General features: G+C 33.0%; 1 protein-coding gene across 1 annotated transcript in view; it reads left to right on the top strand.

Annotated features, from left to right (window-relative positions):
* Positions 1-149: 149 nt before the first annotated feature.
* The window catches only part of LOC149076562 (RNA-binding protein 5-like), a 31,247-nt gene continuing 14,603 nt past the window's right edge, over positions 150-16,793 (top strand). Inside the window, exons 1-10 of the mRNA XM_089244145.1 lie at positions 150-323; positions 3,131-3,230; positions 4,248-4,304; positions 4,824-4,880; positions 6,580-6,966; positions 7,260-7,329; positions 12,548-12,621; positions 15,165-15,275; positions 16,050-16,110; positions 16,252-16,308. Of these exons, the coding sequence (XP_089100271.1) occupies positions 307-323; positions 3,131-3,230; positions 4,248-4,304; positions 4,824-4,880; positions 6,580-6,966; positions 7,260-7,329; positions 12,548-12,621; positions 15,165-15,275; positions 16,050-16,110; positions 16,252-16,308 (991 nt within the window). The 5' untranslated portion in view covers positions 150-306. The remainder of the gene's footprint in view (positions 324-3,130; positions 3,231-4,247; positions 4,305-4,823; positions 4,881-6,579; positions 6,967-7,259; positions 7,330-12,547; positions 12,622-15,164; positions 15,276-16,049; positions 16,111-16,251; positions 16,309-16,793) is intronic.

Raw genomic sequence — 16,793 nt, 5'->3', positions numbered from 1 at the left:
CCTGTTATATTTTTTTCTGACAGAAATTTAAAAAAACTAATGTCCCATTTATAAAAAAATTATTTTCGAAACAAAATTCAGTTTTTTGCTTCATACATTTTCGAAATTTTAATTTACATAAACTACTACTACTACTAAGAATATAGTTGTAGTAGTTGTTGCCAGAACCATAGATGCTAGATTTATCCTCCATTGTTGTTATCTGATCGTTATTGAGTGCACCACTAATCGATCAATTACCTTGATTTCATCGACTTATCGTGCCGATTTATTGTCTTCATTGTGTTGAATTTTGATTTTTCAAATATGTCGATGCCACAAAGGTGACGCTTAATATTTCTCAGTCTCTAATGATCGTTATTTTGAAAATTAAAACTAGACGTGTTGGGATCATGTGTCTTTTCGACACATATATATATAAAATATTGCTGTTAAAGAACTATTAGTGATTAAAATAAAATTTAACATTGCATAAATGAGCATTCTCAGCCGCTCTTTGTGTAATGTGGATAGTTTTATCGAATCGGCAGTTCATCGTTGAGTGTAATCGTGTGTAATGCTGTTATAGCCATTTTGTTGGTGGTGTATGAGATAGATTTCATGCCTTTGTGAAAATAAATAAATGCGAGATTTTTTGTATGTGCTATGAATAACGTAATTGCATTAGCTTATTATAATTATAGAATAATCAGCTAATAGTATAGCTAAATAATTAGTTGACCCTCTAAGTTATTTTTATTAACATTCTAACTGACTCCTTAAATGTAAAAAAGGGTCATGTCTTATTTTTCTGCATGAGACGTGACCCCCCCCCCACCTTTTTTTACATTTAGTGATTCAACTGGTGAGCTAAAAAATCTACCCAGACCATAGGTGCCTAGGCCATTTGGGCCACCAATAAATTATGTAAGAGGGCTTTTATTTCTTTAAAATCAAGCACAACTGAAGTCTATCACCATCTATGGGCGATTTACTACCTAGTGAGTTGTGCGGGAAGTGTAACCGTGTATACCTAACAGTTTAAGTACATATGTAGTGTTTGATTTTTTTAGTACTGCCATCTATATATTTAAGGAGTGATGTGTTATGATTGAATTACAATTGTACTGTTTGTAGGTCTGTTGCTCTCTGTGGCTAGGCTTTTTAAAGGAGAGATCGGCTCGCATTCACGCCTTGAAGTAAGAGGGCTGAGCTCAATAATTTCTGCAAAAACAATTCAATAAACCTTCCCCCTCCTGCATACGTGCTCGAGTCCTGTATATAAGGGATGACCAGCAAGTTTCAGTCCCCCCACCCCTCATGTTTTATTCATGTCAGCGCCTCTGGCCCAGACCTTCTGTTGTCTGCTAGTGAAGAATAAGGCTTGCCTGCAGACAGCCAGAGGAGTTAAAAAATCTTGCCACAGAGAGCAACAGGCCTACAACGTAACAAACATTGAATCATTACACTTAACGGAACAGCTGTCGTACGGTCCGCCACTTGGCGATTTTTGGCCGAACATGTCTGACGGCCTTGACGGCGAGTCGCCAAGGCCGTCAGACACCAAGGACGCCGAAAAAAAAAATCATCACCGTGCAAAACATAATAGAAATCACCAAGCATAGATATAGAAAAAAATATCTGGACCATTTTTTTAATAATAAACAGATCCGGGCATGTTGAATAAATAAATATTCTATGCATTAAAACTAAAACCCGGACCCTTTTTTTTACTAATAAACGGATCCGGGCCTGAAAAATTATGTAGGTTCATTTTAAATAATAAACCGATAAGACAAGGCATGGCAATGGATGAAATAATAAATAGAACGAATTAATAAAACAGCATGATACAACCTGACCAGATAATAATCCAAATGACTTGAGCTACAGAAGGGAGGAATAATAATCCAAGCGAGAGACTCGCTGGAAATGGAACAACGGCTGTTGTGAACTTTTGAAAAAAAACGCGGTGAACTAAAGAAAAATCCTGTTCGGCGAAGTCAGCGCCATCTAGTATCACCCAGCGAAAACTGAAAAGATGTTAAAAAATATGGCAACCCAGAGCCCCATTATGATGGTCTTGGTGACTTATCACGAGAGAAAAGTTGCCAAATTCCTCTTAAATAAAGTAGTTCCTTCTATTTATAAAAATAAGTATTCTCTATAAAAAAATAAAATAAAACCCAGACTCCCTCTTTGAAAAATAAACCTATCCTTGCCTAAGTCACTCTGGGTATCCAGACTTTAAAATAGTAGTAAACTAAAGTAATGATATTTCTTTACAATACTGAAAACAGAAGGGCAGAAGTTATAAAAAAGAAGTCATTCAAATCAGCACTCTGAGACAAGCAGGTGCTTGTTACCTAAAAATAGTCTGGAGTCTTTTATTGTCCCATTACATTGTTTCCCGATAGATGGTTCGTTGACCTCCCCTTTGAAAACCAAACACACCCTGCTTCCCATCTCATTGAGATATCGAAGCAAATCCCCCGATCGTTGACCTCCCCGAAAGAGGTTCCTAGAATGCTGTATACATTGGTTAAACAATTTGGTACTTGACTAGATTTTAAGTTGTCAAGTATTTTAAAATGTATAGGCTACAGACATTATAAGTCATTTACACGGATTTAGTTGGTAATTGATTTAGTGGCTAAGCAGAATATAGTCCATCTGTTTTTGTTAATAACGTAGCCACTATGTCTCGTAATATCCAATGAGCATTCACTAGTTAATTACCTACGTGGGGACAATTTTTTGGAGCACTTGACAACTTAAAATTTAGTTAACTACTTAATCGTACGTAACTTTCAGGTTGACAGACCTTAAGGGTTCCAAAGGCTTAGTGATAAAATATAAATTAGTATGAAATATATTTCAAATAGCTATGATGCAACGCAATGTGCCCTAGGGTACTATTATTTATCACCTCTCTCACAAAACTGATAACCATGAGATTGACGGAAAGGTTTTCCAAAATATATGTTTTAAAAAGAAAGGCAGGTTATGTCAATACCGTTGAGAAGGGTTAAGTTTACATGATTAAATGTGACATTTTCCAGTGTGTTGTACTATTGAAAAAAATATCTGTAGTATGATATGTGTTTATAGAAGTTTGTAATTGAATTATTCCTTTATGTTGATTTTATAGTGATAGATATGGACGATATGATCACTCCAGGAGTGGTCGGGACAGGTATGATAACTATGACCGCTCCCGTGACCGGGATTCTGGAAGTTCGTTCAGGGATGTGAGTAAAATTCATCTGAATAATGTATGATTTTTATTGCTCTTAAAACAAAGTGAACAAGGGGGTTTTTGTTTTTTTTTGTCTTTTTATTCATATTTGTATAGTTTTATAATCATGAGTACGCAGGGTCCCAACTCGGGGGAGCGGGCAAGTTAAATGTCAAGTGCTGGACCAAAGGGTCAGCACAGATTTCACCCTTTAACTTCACTTTCAACATTACAAGGGAGTGCCAAGATGTGTACTTGTCGCAGCTGACCCAGCATCTTGGTGCGGCCCTGTGAAAAGGGGGGGGGGTCTGTTTCAGACCCTTCACTAAATACAAATTGATGAAACCATAAATCTGGCATTTCATTTTTTTCATGATTAGTAAACTACATTATTAGACTACCATTCGATTTTTTTTATTTCCCACAAAATTACTTATTTTTCATAAAATTAATGACTTTTCACATGAACAAGGAAAACTTTCATAAAAATAGGATCCTACAAGAAAAGTCTGGACAGACCCGCTAATGAGTTCAGTGGAAGAGTGGTAATCTGTGTTAAATCTATACAGTGAAAGTTTTAGTTCATAGAATAAAAAATGTATATATAATGACCTCTTGTCATATATATTAAAAAATATATATAATGTCATATGACAATGATATAATGTCATATATATCATTGCTATAATATAAGTATGCTATAGTGCCAACAGATGGTGTTAACAGCATCATGGGCCCTAAGCCGAGCAATTAAACTTGCCCCATCTCCCATATATCTGACACAATGTCAGAATTATTGAACTAATATTCAAGATCAAAAGCTTCTCAGTTACAAAGCAGTGCCTGAGTGAGCCGATGTGTTAAGACAATCTGAGACAAAGAAAAAGTCCAATATAACAGATGACTGCATTCTATTGTTAACTAAACTAATAAAATGTAACAAGATTACGTAATCGTTCATGTTTTGAATGCCTGGTTTTAAAGTTTATTATGGGAATTTATATTGACTTTTTTATCATATCTTTTTCAGAGTGACAGAGGAAGAAATAGACCACTGAACCATAAGCCACCAGTATTGAAATTCACAGTAAGTTTTTTTTTAGAGTTGTGTGTCAGAAAAATAATTTATTCTTCTTATAATTATGTTACAATAGTAAAGGATTATTTCGAATCTGTACCAAATTCTTGAATAGAAATTTTTGTTCATCAGAAGTATTCTCATCGAGGAGAATATTCTAGATTATTCTCGTGAACTTTACATCTCTAACTGTATTATTATTTATGACTGATTTGAAACAGTGCATCATAATTGAAGATTGGCATTAAGGCTGTAAGTGCTAAAATGTATATTCCAAGAAAAATCGATGTAAAGGGAAAACCCATGTATTGGGAGATGCATCAAGCACTACCTAGTGGGTGCTACAACAAACTAATCAATTGTTTCAGGGAACTTTCAGCCTTATTTCATTGCATTGACATTGCAACTTATTCTTTTTTGCAAGAAAAACAATTTTAAAAAAAATGACACTTAAAGCCTTTAATTCCTGTCTTCAACAGTTATTACTGATAAGCATTTCATTGCTGATTTTTTTTTTTCTTTGTGAAGAATGAAGTAGATCCAGCATGTTTTTCGGGACCAATACCATTTCTTGCAGCAAATAACGTAAGTACTGTATAAGTTATATGGCAAGTGTCTTAATTTATATGTGAATGAATAACTGATAGTCAATGCTTCATATAATAACCCCCTTTGTCCCGCCGAAAACGGACGTTATATTGGGAGGGTCATTATATCAAAAGTTAAACATATATGATAGTTATTCTATATGAAAACATTCGGGACTTATCCTACCTATCGTTGTAATAGAATAGTCGCTACAATGTGGAGTTGTTATAACAAGCATCGACTGTAAATTTTTTCTGTGTTTTAAAACTATGGGATCAAGTCCAGCATGAGATTGGATTTAGAATTTTAGAAGAAATCTACTAGGGAGTATATACAGTAATACCTCAGTTTTCGTTGACTTCGGTAATCGCTGATTTTTTCCGCGAATAATTTGTCTTGGTTTTCATCGGTTGCTCACTTGACCTTGCTGCTAATTTTCGTTCCCCTGCTCATGTTGTTTTTTTTGTTGTGTGAGCATCACCTTGAGCGTCTAGCCAAACAATTCCATGGAACCAATGAAAGTTTCCAGAGACAGCAGCCCTGTGAAGAAGGCCAAGAACATGATCGAGTTAAAGAAGGAAATCATTGAAAAATACGAGAAGCAGCATTGATTGCTATAATTGGCTGCATGTATGAAATGTCACCATCTACAATAAGTTCCATTCTGGCGAAAAGGGAAGCAATAAAGAGGGCTAATTTAGTGAAAGGTGTGAATGTGCTAACAAAATATACTATACAATCGCAAGCCATTGAAGATGGTGAACAGTTAGTAATTTGGATAAATTTAAAACATGGTGATTCTGTTTCGGATGACGTGTGAAAAGGCCAGACTGTTGTATGTATCTCATTTGAAAATGTCTTGGACGATTGCTAGTGCACTTACTGATTTTAAGGCCAGCAGAGGCTGCTTTGAAAATTTTGGAAGGTGCACCGGCATACACCGTGTTACTAGGCATGGTGCAGGTGTGAGTTCAGACAAGTCAGGGGTCGAAAAATTTGTGTCTGAATTCAAGTGAACTCGGATAGTGACCTTAAATAGTGCCTTGATATCTAAGGTCCTTATAGAGGGGGGGTTTCTCTCTTCAAACAATGATATCTGCATCTCTCTCTTTTCCCCTCCCCCTTCTTGCCATCTCTCGTATGCCTAAAAGAGTCTTCAGAAAGGTATAAAAACATAAATTCAATGTTAAATGTTCATTTATTGTTTAAATTAGTCTTTTATATTCATTTCTTGTCTTTAGTATTAAACACTATATTTATTCTCTATAAAATGTGTTTTTGGTATTATTTTGGAGTGTCTAGAATGAATCAATTGGATTTACATTGATTCATATGGAAATAATTGCCTCGGTTTTCGTCGGTTTCAAATTTCGCTGATTGTTTTCAAACAGATTATCAATGAAAACCATGGTATCAGTGTAATTTTAGAATTATGTGCTCATTATCTTAAAGTATTTTCGTAAGAGTTTTTTCCTTTTAAAAATAGAAAAGATAGAGTTTTGCAGATTATAAACATTATAAATCGTACAATTTATGTTTGATAAGTTTTCATTCAGTTAAGTTTTGATTTTTAAAAGAACATCACTAATGATGGTAATTTTATTTTCAGTTAATAAAATATATTTTTCTCACTTTCGCTTCTTTTCAAAGGGTTGTTTGGTTTTAAGTTCTAATAGATTATTATCTTTTAAATCAGATACCAGGTCCTGGTTATCCGAGTAATGACTCCTACTCTCACGAATCTCGGGGCCAAGACTATGACAGAGATTATGATAGAGATCGATCAAGCAGAAGAAGTAGTTATGGCGATGGTGAAAGTGATGACAGGCGATATCACCGGTACAGAGAACGGGATAGAGAAAGAGATCGTGACCGCGATAGAGACAGGGGAAGAGATCGTGATCGTGACAGAGAAAGAATCAGAGATAGATCTCGTGAAAGAGATCATTCAAGAGAAAGAAATTCTGATCGATCTGATAGGGAACGAGAACGGGAAAGGAATAAAGAAAGGGAGTGGCGGGAAGAAATACCGAACAACACCATCATGATTAGATCTTTAGATCCTTCTGTATCAGAAGCAGATGTAAGTGATTTTCTTCTATTTTTTTATATCTTAGAAAAAATGTATTTTCTCTATATTTTTGTGGGTACATCAATATCAATTGGTACATCAATATTTGATGTAATTTTATTTATTTTTTCAAAATAGCATTATGATGATAATGTGAATAATAGCATATTAATAAATATAATATGGTCTATAAAAATAATTTTTTATTCAAGTTCAAAATTTCAATTTTTGCTATATAATTTGTTTGCAAGTTTTCTTTTTTATGTGAATCCACAATTAATTTACTGATTCCCTCTTTTGAACAGATTAGAGAAGAAGTTATTCGGTATGGTTTTGAACCCAAGGATATCCGTCTTATACGAGAAAAAGAAACAGGTATGGTATATTTTATGTTTGATTTTTGTGTATCTACATATCATGCATTTTATGTCTTGAGCTGCAAAATGTTATTACTGATAGCATGTTCCACTCGTTTTTGCTCATGTTGGTGTTTCAGAAGCACATTGCTTTTCAACCTCAAAATTATGTTATTGCTTTCACTGTTCCTTGAAAAAATTGTCTCTACACTTTCCCAAACGAAACAATAATTAGTAAATACAGAATATGCCAAAAAAAAAGTTAGAAAAGGTTAGTGAAGCCAGAATTGTGCATGGTTGCTAATATTGACATGAATCTGTGTTTTTTATTTCTCAAGCATAGGAAACAGTTCATTCAGGTTGTTAATTTTGTGTTTGTAGTTTTTTTATAAAATATTTTGTTGAATAAAATGCTTGCATTGCTATGAATTACATTTACACTTGCCATATTCTATTCTCCAAAATTGTGCAGGAACTGATTCATGTTATAGTAAGTAAACTGCTAATAAATGCTTCTATTCCTGTGCAATATATTTTCTATAAATCAACGGTCAAAATCTTAATTTGGGGTATATAGATTTCCTGACAGTTTGAGGTATCAAAGTTTGACTAATTTATGATAACAATGCTAAACAAGTCTTTTTTTTTTTTAATTTATTTTTTCTGTGTGCGTGTGTAGTAAGTCTTTGAAAGTAGTGCTCTCAAACCCTCATTATAACATTAATTTTTGCTGTGGACATATAAAGGAGAAAATTTTCACCATATTAATTGAATGTAATTCAAGATTCATCACAATAAATTGTGTTTTTAGTTTCCACCACACAAAAAAAAAAAAAAAAATCTGAAAATCTAATATAGAGGTACAGTGGGATTTTTAAGATTATTTTTTGACGTTACTTGTTTCGTGAGAATTTCTCATCTTAAATCAAATTTTGCCATATAAAATAATATTTTTAATTAATGTATTAATGCTGATTAGTAAATCATAAAATATTAAAATAAAGAAAACTATCAACTTGGTACTGTATTTATGCAGGATAAATAGTTTAGCTTACAGGGTTAATACAAATAAATTTTTAGCATTCTCTTTGAGATATTTACTTTAATTCCTCTTTTGTAATTTTAATTATAACAATTGTGCTTGAATAACAAACTAAATTAAGTCGGAGAACTAAAATTGCTTATCTTTATTCTTCATCAAACTAGCAAGTGGGTTTTTTTCTGTATAGTCTGAAAATTAATATTTTTACTTGTAGAGAGAAGATATTCCATTCTAATTTTTGCAGTTTTTATTACATAAATTATAGCAACCTAGCCTTTCTATTATTTACAATGAGCAAGCTTATCATTCAGTTGATTTCATCACAGACATAATGATCTATTGCTTTATTAAGTTTGGTGACCTGAAGCTATATACTCAATGTCTATTGTTCAGGTTGGAAACATAAATGTTGAAGTTTGAAAAGAAATCAATTTTAAGGATGACCAGTTTTTGACTACAGTATAACCTCCCTTATCCAAAATTGGGGCTAATAATCCAGGGGTGCAAGAGCTGTGCCAAACTGCGCTAAAACGGTTCTCTTGCTACATGGTGCGCCAAGGCACTGAATCCTTTTGCATTTGTGCCAATTCTCATTTGTGGTTTGTGGAGGTATCACTACAGTGCATTAGTGATACCTCCACAAACCACAAATGAGAATTGGCACAAATGTAGTGCATTCAATATGTGGAATTTAGGAAAAAGAAGCATGTGAAAATTTTGTTCACGGGGCGCGTTCATTCCGAGACAAGGAAAAAGATACTGAGGGGGAACTTCTATTTTTTTCCACTTCCCACCATCTACCACAATCGCGTTATCTCGTGACCTTGGGAAGTAGTTCTACTGCCTTGAGGTACGAAATCCTGTACTGTTATTGGTACAACCGCAGGCAATCGACATCCCTCAATGAATATGTCAAATTTTCCGCTTTTGGAGAGAGTTTTTCTCCTACGGGTTATACGCTGCGAAATAATGGTAATTTCATGGCTATCAACCTGCGTTCAAAGACAGCATATCAACGTTGTAGATTTTCTTTATGTTCCACAAGATTGCACACGCGCCTTTGCAAGGAATCGAAAGAGGGATTGGTTTAAATCACCAACATTTTTCAGAGATTGTTTGTAAAAATGGGATCTATAAAGACTCCATCTAAAATATCCATAGTTTTGTCATCAAGACACTTTGCGGTCGTATGGTTATCGTCGGCGGTTGCTGGTCGTGATAATTTCACATCGAGAAAATCTAGATTTGGCGAACAGGGGTGGCTCGAGGAAAATAATCTCTACCCATGCAGAACCTATTTTTGGCGTTACTGACCACTTTTTTTTTTTTTTGGTCGACAAAGCTTTTTCCACCCTTTCAACTTCATTTGGCACCCTTTCTAGAGTGGCGCTCAATATGGCCACACAGTCTGCTCCTTCGTTAGTGGGGGGGGGGGGGACATGCTCTTAACAATAGTCAAAGGAAGGAGTTTTATTTCAGTAATGCATGTTTTAGTTGTGACAGATAAGATACTTCAGAAAAAATTTAAATGGACTTTAATTTGTTCTCTAACCATTTTTGGCAAAACGTTTGGTATTTCACAGAAAAATTACTCCATATATTTCAGATATAGTTAGTTTTTAGTTCTGCTCCAAAATGGATGAGGGGTGCTTGCACCCCTGATAATTCATTTTCTAGTAAGACAGATTTTGGATATGAGTAAATATCTCCACAGAGCTGTAAAAGCGGGAGTGCGTTGAAGCTAATAAATAGCTAAAGATTGTAGAAATTTGTTTTTACCATGTTGCACTTTTAACCAAATTAGTTGATAAATTATTATTTCAGCTATTTCTTTTGGCTGCTGACCAGGGTTTGAGCTACGGTCACATTTTGCGAAAAACGTGAAAGAAAATCTTAGAATGCGAAAAAAGTAGTGGCCACTTTCGTAAAAATGCGTACAGGAGGTAGGCAACGAGTAGACATCCAACCATCAATCATTACATTAGGGGCATTCAAGTATTACGTCAGCATCGGGGGTTTCGGATTTGCTGACTTTTGATGACAGGTTGGGGGGGGGGGGGGTTTGAAGGTTGCTTAGGTCATCAACCACCCTTTTTGAAGATATGAAATATTCTAAGCTGCTAACTATATAAATTTTGCTGACAAGGGGTGGAGGGGGTCAGTGTTTTGCTGACAAGGGGGGAAGGGATCAAAAATGGCTAAAAATCTGACATAATACTTGAATGGCCCCTTAGCATCGTAGCATTTTGCTAAAGCTTTTCCTTCCATTTTCGCTTTTTGGCGAAAGGAATTTTTTTATCCAGCTTAAACCCTGCTGCTGACCTCTCAAACACTCTTTCATTTTATAAATGCACATGTAAAAACTATTTTGGTTGTTTTGGATACGAGAGGTTCTTATGTATTTCAATTTTTTAGTTTGTTGGAAAATAATTTACTGAAAGGAATTGATTATGCTTTTCAGGAGATATATGTATGGATTTTTGTACAATATATATATATATATTGTACAAAAATTCATTCTATGGGTCATGTTACAACATTTGTCAATGAGTTTGTTTATGACACTTGTACTGGCATCATATACAAATTATTACAATCATTTTAATTGGTTACATTGTGAAAATCCTATTGCTTGAAGCCTCGTTCTGCCAATGCTTGTATAATAATAAAATGATTGCTGTGTAGACAGTTGTATGTTAAAAGAAACGCCACCTTTGTGTGAAAGTGTTTTTTCTACCTTCAACTGCACAGATAGATATACCTGTCCCTATGCAAAAGCAAAGAATTAAATTCCCCCCCCCCATATCACAGGTCATTAATGCTGCAATCATTTAAGCTCATCTTCTATTCAGAGTGGGAGAGTTGTACCTATTTCTGATTGTGTTTGTACAAGTACTTTGTTTAAAATTTTTTTTTTTTCCAAATAATTTTCATGCATTTTTGCTAGTACAACAATTCTCAAAAGTTTTGCTGAGTCTCATAGCATTTTTTTTAAATTTAATATAAATTTAATTTTTTATTATTTTTCAAAAATTTTACTTTGATTTTGAATCAGGAATTTTTTTTTTCTTCTGTCCCATATCAAAGAAATAACCTTATTACAAGTTCCTTTGACCTGATATACCAACTGCTGGGAAAAACATTTTTCCAATGTATAGTATATTAGGTTTCGCACAATCATAATTTTCAATTACCAAAATTAAACAAATTTTATTCATCTAAAGTTACATTAATTAAATTAAGATGTTAAATCAATATGTTTGTTTGATTTGACATCCAATTTTCTTCTAACTTCTCAAATATGTCATCTGTAACCACAGGGCTGGACAAATCCTAGATGCCAGGTTACCATGGTGACTAAAAAGTTGTCCTAAAATTTTCTTTACGTAGTTACTTAATTGCAGGCTGAGAACAGCATAAAATGTTTGGAATTTATAACAGCGTATCTGCCAACATGAAATAGGATCACTATGCCCTGAAAAAGTCAAAGGAGAATTATTTTGGATTATTTTCTTCAGGTAAAAAGATTTTTGGCTCCTAGGTTTTTTTTTTTGCGATTTGTCCAGTCCCGGGTAACCATACATATAAAAATTGTGGAATTGGATCAAAAATGGGTTAAACCAGTGTTTCTCAAACTTTTGTCTCTTGTGACTCCTATTAACATTGATATGCAGCACCCTAGAATAGAAATAGTCTGCAAAAAATTTCCCATGACGATATGACCAGAGTTGTGCTTGATTTGAAAGAATGTCTGACAGAGAGCTATTCCAAAGCATCAAACAGGCACATGCCAATTTTGCTAGCTCACCACGAAGCCTCTGACAAAGGTTCACAGTGTCCTTATGAGCTGCAACGCATAGTTTGAGAACCACTTCTTCAAAAGAACATAATAACATTATTACCCAGCAATTAACGTTTTAATCAAGACAAAAAACAGTTGGGACAGAAGTTAGTGAATTTATTTTTTAAGATATATTTTTTGTTTGTGTGTTTTTGTGTCTATGTGTATAAATTTTTATTTAGAAAAAGAAATGGGAATATGTACAATTCTGCGTTTCACTAACTATCTCAAATAAGCATTGCACAGCAAAAGCAGTAGCAACATACAACATTTCATGAGAGTTTATTCCTGTCTGATTTTTCATATCTAGTTTAATGATAATAATTGTAACAATTTGTACATGTGGTGTTGTAGGTGCATCTCGCGGCTTTGCTTTTGTGGAGTTTCAGTTACTCTCTGAAGCCGTGCGCTGGAAGGAGCTTACAAAGGTGTTGTGTACTACCATTGCTTTATTACTCTCCATTATCACAATTCCATGGACCTTCATTACCAATCTCGCTTCTTATCAAGGATGGAAGACTTTGTAACATTGTTGTATCATTACAATATTCATTATACATTTTAGCTTATGGTCAGGCATGGTGTCAAAAACTTCAAAAATGTTTTTTAAGGGCATCAAATATTAATGACCACATTTAAATTCATATTCACAATTTCAACTCTACAACTATTTGCTAATCTCATTACATATAAATTTTAATGGAAAATTTGACATAGAAATTACTTATGCAGTAAAGAAAATTTCCATGTCCCAGATGCTACTGAAAATTAAGGAAAATTTTTGAAACCCAAAAGAAAAATTTACATATAAACATAAGAATATCTGATTACATTTAATGTATTAATCATTCATTTCAAATAATCACTGATTTCATTTTTTTTAAATTAACTTAAAAAAAACTATTTCAGAAAGTTACTGGAAGAATACCAAATTATTTGATATCTTGATAAAGCTAATTTAGTACCATAATATACCAGCCCATCTCTTCTAATGGAGTATTAATATTTCAGTTGTAAGAATGTTAGACCTGTTTAATTGTAAGACCTCGTTTAAGAACTCTAAATTTCATGCTATTCAAGTTTTTTTTTAAGATATGGGATTCAGTTGAAGTTTTAGCTGAGATTTATTGTGCATATGCGGTATACATGTATGGGGATGGATAGGTTAAAAAATTTTCTCTTTCTTATCTTCACAATGTGATTTACTCTCAGTATTGAATGAAATTTTAAATAAATCTTTATCTATATTTAACTTTATCCAAATAACTCATCAGTGGTAGTTTCATACTGACTAGTCTTTTTGAATTGTTCTGAAGTAAGGAGAAAATGTGAAATATGTAAGTCTAATTACTTTCTGGAGTATTATTCTTTGTGTTGATTTTCACAATCTTATCATTTGTCAGCCCTGCTTTAAGTAAGTGCCACCCAGTATTTTCACCTTTCTGATAGAAAATCAATAAATTTGTGAAGCTATCAACTTTACTCTATCCAAATTCTTATTTTGGAGTGAGAATCACTTCAGTATTTTGCATTACTATTTAAGTATCCTGTTTTGTCAATTTTTCCAGGAAGTCAGCTGTTGCTGTACAAGAGCTAGCTGACATTATAGATATGAACTGGGAATACAATAACAATCATTACATTTGAATGAACTTGTTATTCTACAAATTATCCAATGAAACTCTGATGAATCGAGTAGCTCCCAAAATTTGTGTAGTTCTTGAGCTCACCTTTTGGAATTTCACCGTTTAGAAACAATACAATTTCTTATTACATTAATGTTGAAAATTGTTTTAAAGTAAATATGGAACAAACGGTTTTGTGTTTTATAACTTTGCTTCATAATTTGAATTTCATTTGTGGACATAAGATATTTATCTGGTCGTTTCATCAAATCTTTCAATTTGAGCTTGTTGCCAACAAAAATTCACTAATATCAAATTACTCCATGAAATTTGAAAATAATGATGGTTTCTTTCTCAAATTTTGGCATCTCTACTGGTATTTACATTTATTCTGGCTAATTTGCATTTCAATTTTTTCATATTCATTTTCAATGTGCATCATGTATACTATTTTCGGTATCTGTTTTTGTGTAATAACCATTTTGAAGCAGGGCATGTCAATTTTTTTCCCTTCAATATCTGCTGTCTGTAAATCTGTGATTTTAATTACTTTTGAAACAAAATTGTTTTAGGTGCTTAACACTCTTGTCTTTCTCTTCAGTTACTCATTTTGTGCTATACCATAATGTTCATTTTAAACAAGATGTTAAATCAACTCTAATAAAAGTCTTGGCTCTGTATTTTAAAAATGGTCCACTTTTAGCTGATGCATTCAAATGAATAAATTTTCAATTTTTCATTTTATTGAGGCTAGTGCATTTTTAAAAAATTTTCAAAAACACTATGCTTGATGCTCATTATGGAAGCAGTTGATCTGTTTTTCATTTTCACAGAAAAGGGAATTTGCTACAATTGGTTTTGATATGTCTGAAGGAAAAATGACAAAGATGGGGTTTTTGAGAATTTATCTTTTTCATTCTTTTATCTCTAATCATAGCTTCTTTTTTTCCCCCATTTCACCTCTTTTTGTGTGAAACCTTATGGAAAAATTAAAAATCTCTATATTATTCAATCTTGTGTGTGTGGGAATTTTGCACTCCTATTGCAATGACTCTTCTGTCTTAGTTTTATCTTTATCTCAATTTAACTCAAGTCTCAAATGTGTAACTAGCTGGTCAATACCTGGTGTGCTATTTTCATTCAAAATATCATACTCATGTGATTGGTATTTTCCTCGTGTTAATTTGATTGTGGCCATAGGATTGACTACCTCGTGAAGGGTTTTGAAAATTTTTTCCCAGATTTTCCTTGTGTGTCATGTGACAGTTCCTGAAGCTATCGAGGGAACGGAAAAACTTATTATTTGTTTTTTGGAATTGATTTCATTCTTTTTCTGGATTTTATAGGGTGTCATCTATTGTGGTGATCGTCATAGAGGAACTCTACATTACAGCATTCCGAAAGATGCTATCAGTGAAAGGTCACAATTCAGCAGAGCTGATTGGGATTGTTCAAAAGTAATTTCATTCAGTACTTCATTATGTTAAGATTAACTTTTTCATTTATACATGCAATTATTGAAAAAAAAGGTTAAGATTATTTTTTAAATATCTTTTCAACATGATTTTCTTGAACAATATATTATTGATTTGTGCATTATTGTATTGATTGTGTGCAAATTTATTTACTTTATTATGCACGTATATACAGATGATTAAAAAATTGGCCTCTTATAATTATAAAAAAAATATTAATTTTGACTTCAAATAGTCAATCGCGCTTTATGCTTTAGAAGTAAACACTAACATTAAAAATTTATTCAAGAATTCAGGATATTCATTTAGGCCTTAGCAAGGAAATGGGGGATTTCTATAACAACCCTTAATGATGTTTTTAGCATCTCGAGATCAAGGTGAAAATTTGGACTACAAAAAATGGAAACAGAAGCATGTCACATTTTTATCCAGTGTCTTTAGCCAGATCTTTGCTTACTGGCTTAAAATGTACCTATTTTTGGAACCATATTGAGTGAAGAAGTCATAGAAATTACGAATGATTTGCTTTCTTTTCCTTCTGCCATTACTTTTTTTTTTTACTGTGATATTTGAATTCCCAAGGGTTATGGTATAAAGAGGTTCCACAGTGTACTGTGTAAAAATATAAATTAATTGAGAAGAAAAGTTTATTTACTGTATTTTAAGTTTCATCAAAGTTTTTTTTTACATCTTTTAAAGTGATTCTTATCATTGTATTTGTCCCAAAATTTTCATAAATGTGATTGCATTTTTTAGTGTGGCATGAGCAACTTCAGGCGAAGAGATTGCTGTTTCAAATGCAATGCTCCTCGAGAAGGTTAGTAATCAATCTTAAAAGTCTTTCTTCCATCGTGTGTATATTGATATTATATTCAAAAAGGTTTTCCCTGTTAGAGCTTTGCTACTAATTTTTTTGCGTGTATTTAGTTATGAATTTTGTTCATGTATAATTATATAGATGTTGCTGATGGTCGTTATGCGGGAACTCATGAAATAAGTTCTTCTCCTTCAAATAGTAAGTCTTATTTTTTTGTTGTTCTATAATTTGGTTGGTTCAAAAATGGTTCAAATTTGATAAAGATTGAAAATTTATATGTTGTGTGTGTGGAAAATATGTTTAAAATGTTTGAAATTGTAGGATATTAGTTAAGAATTTATCATATGTACAGATAGGTGCATGTTTGGTATACAGTTTGTCTATACCTCCATGGTTTGATGAATAATTTGCAAAGCTGCTATATCATCTGTGTGCAAAATATGTCAAAATTCTTAATTTTCTTTATGCCACTGAAAGCTTCTCTACACGTGTTTCCATGTTTTAAAAAATGTTGTATGCTTCTGAGACTAATAGAAAGACCAACATGGCATTTTTACAGAACACAGAAACACATGCGAAGGAGCTTTTAGTGGTATTAAAAAAAAAAATTGAAATTTTGACACATTTTGCACCAATGGCAATGACAAAATTTTTTTTTAGACGCAACATATTACATTTTACTT

Source organism: Pholcus phalangioides, unplaced genomic scaffold, assembly GCF_987345545.1.
Source record: "Pholcus phalangioides strain wild (caught in Gottingen) unplaced genomic scaffold, Ppha-v1.0 ptg000015l_1, whole genome shotgun sequence".
Taxonomy (NCBI): Eukaryota; Metazoa; Arthropoda; class Arachnida; order Araneae; family Pholcidae; genus Pholcus; species Pholcus phalangioides.
Note: the sequence above shows the minus strand (reverse complement) of the source record. Positions and strands in the feature narration are given on the sequence as shown.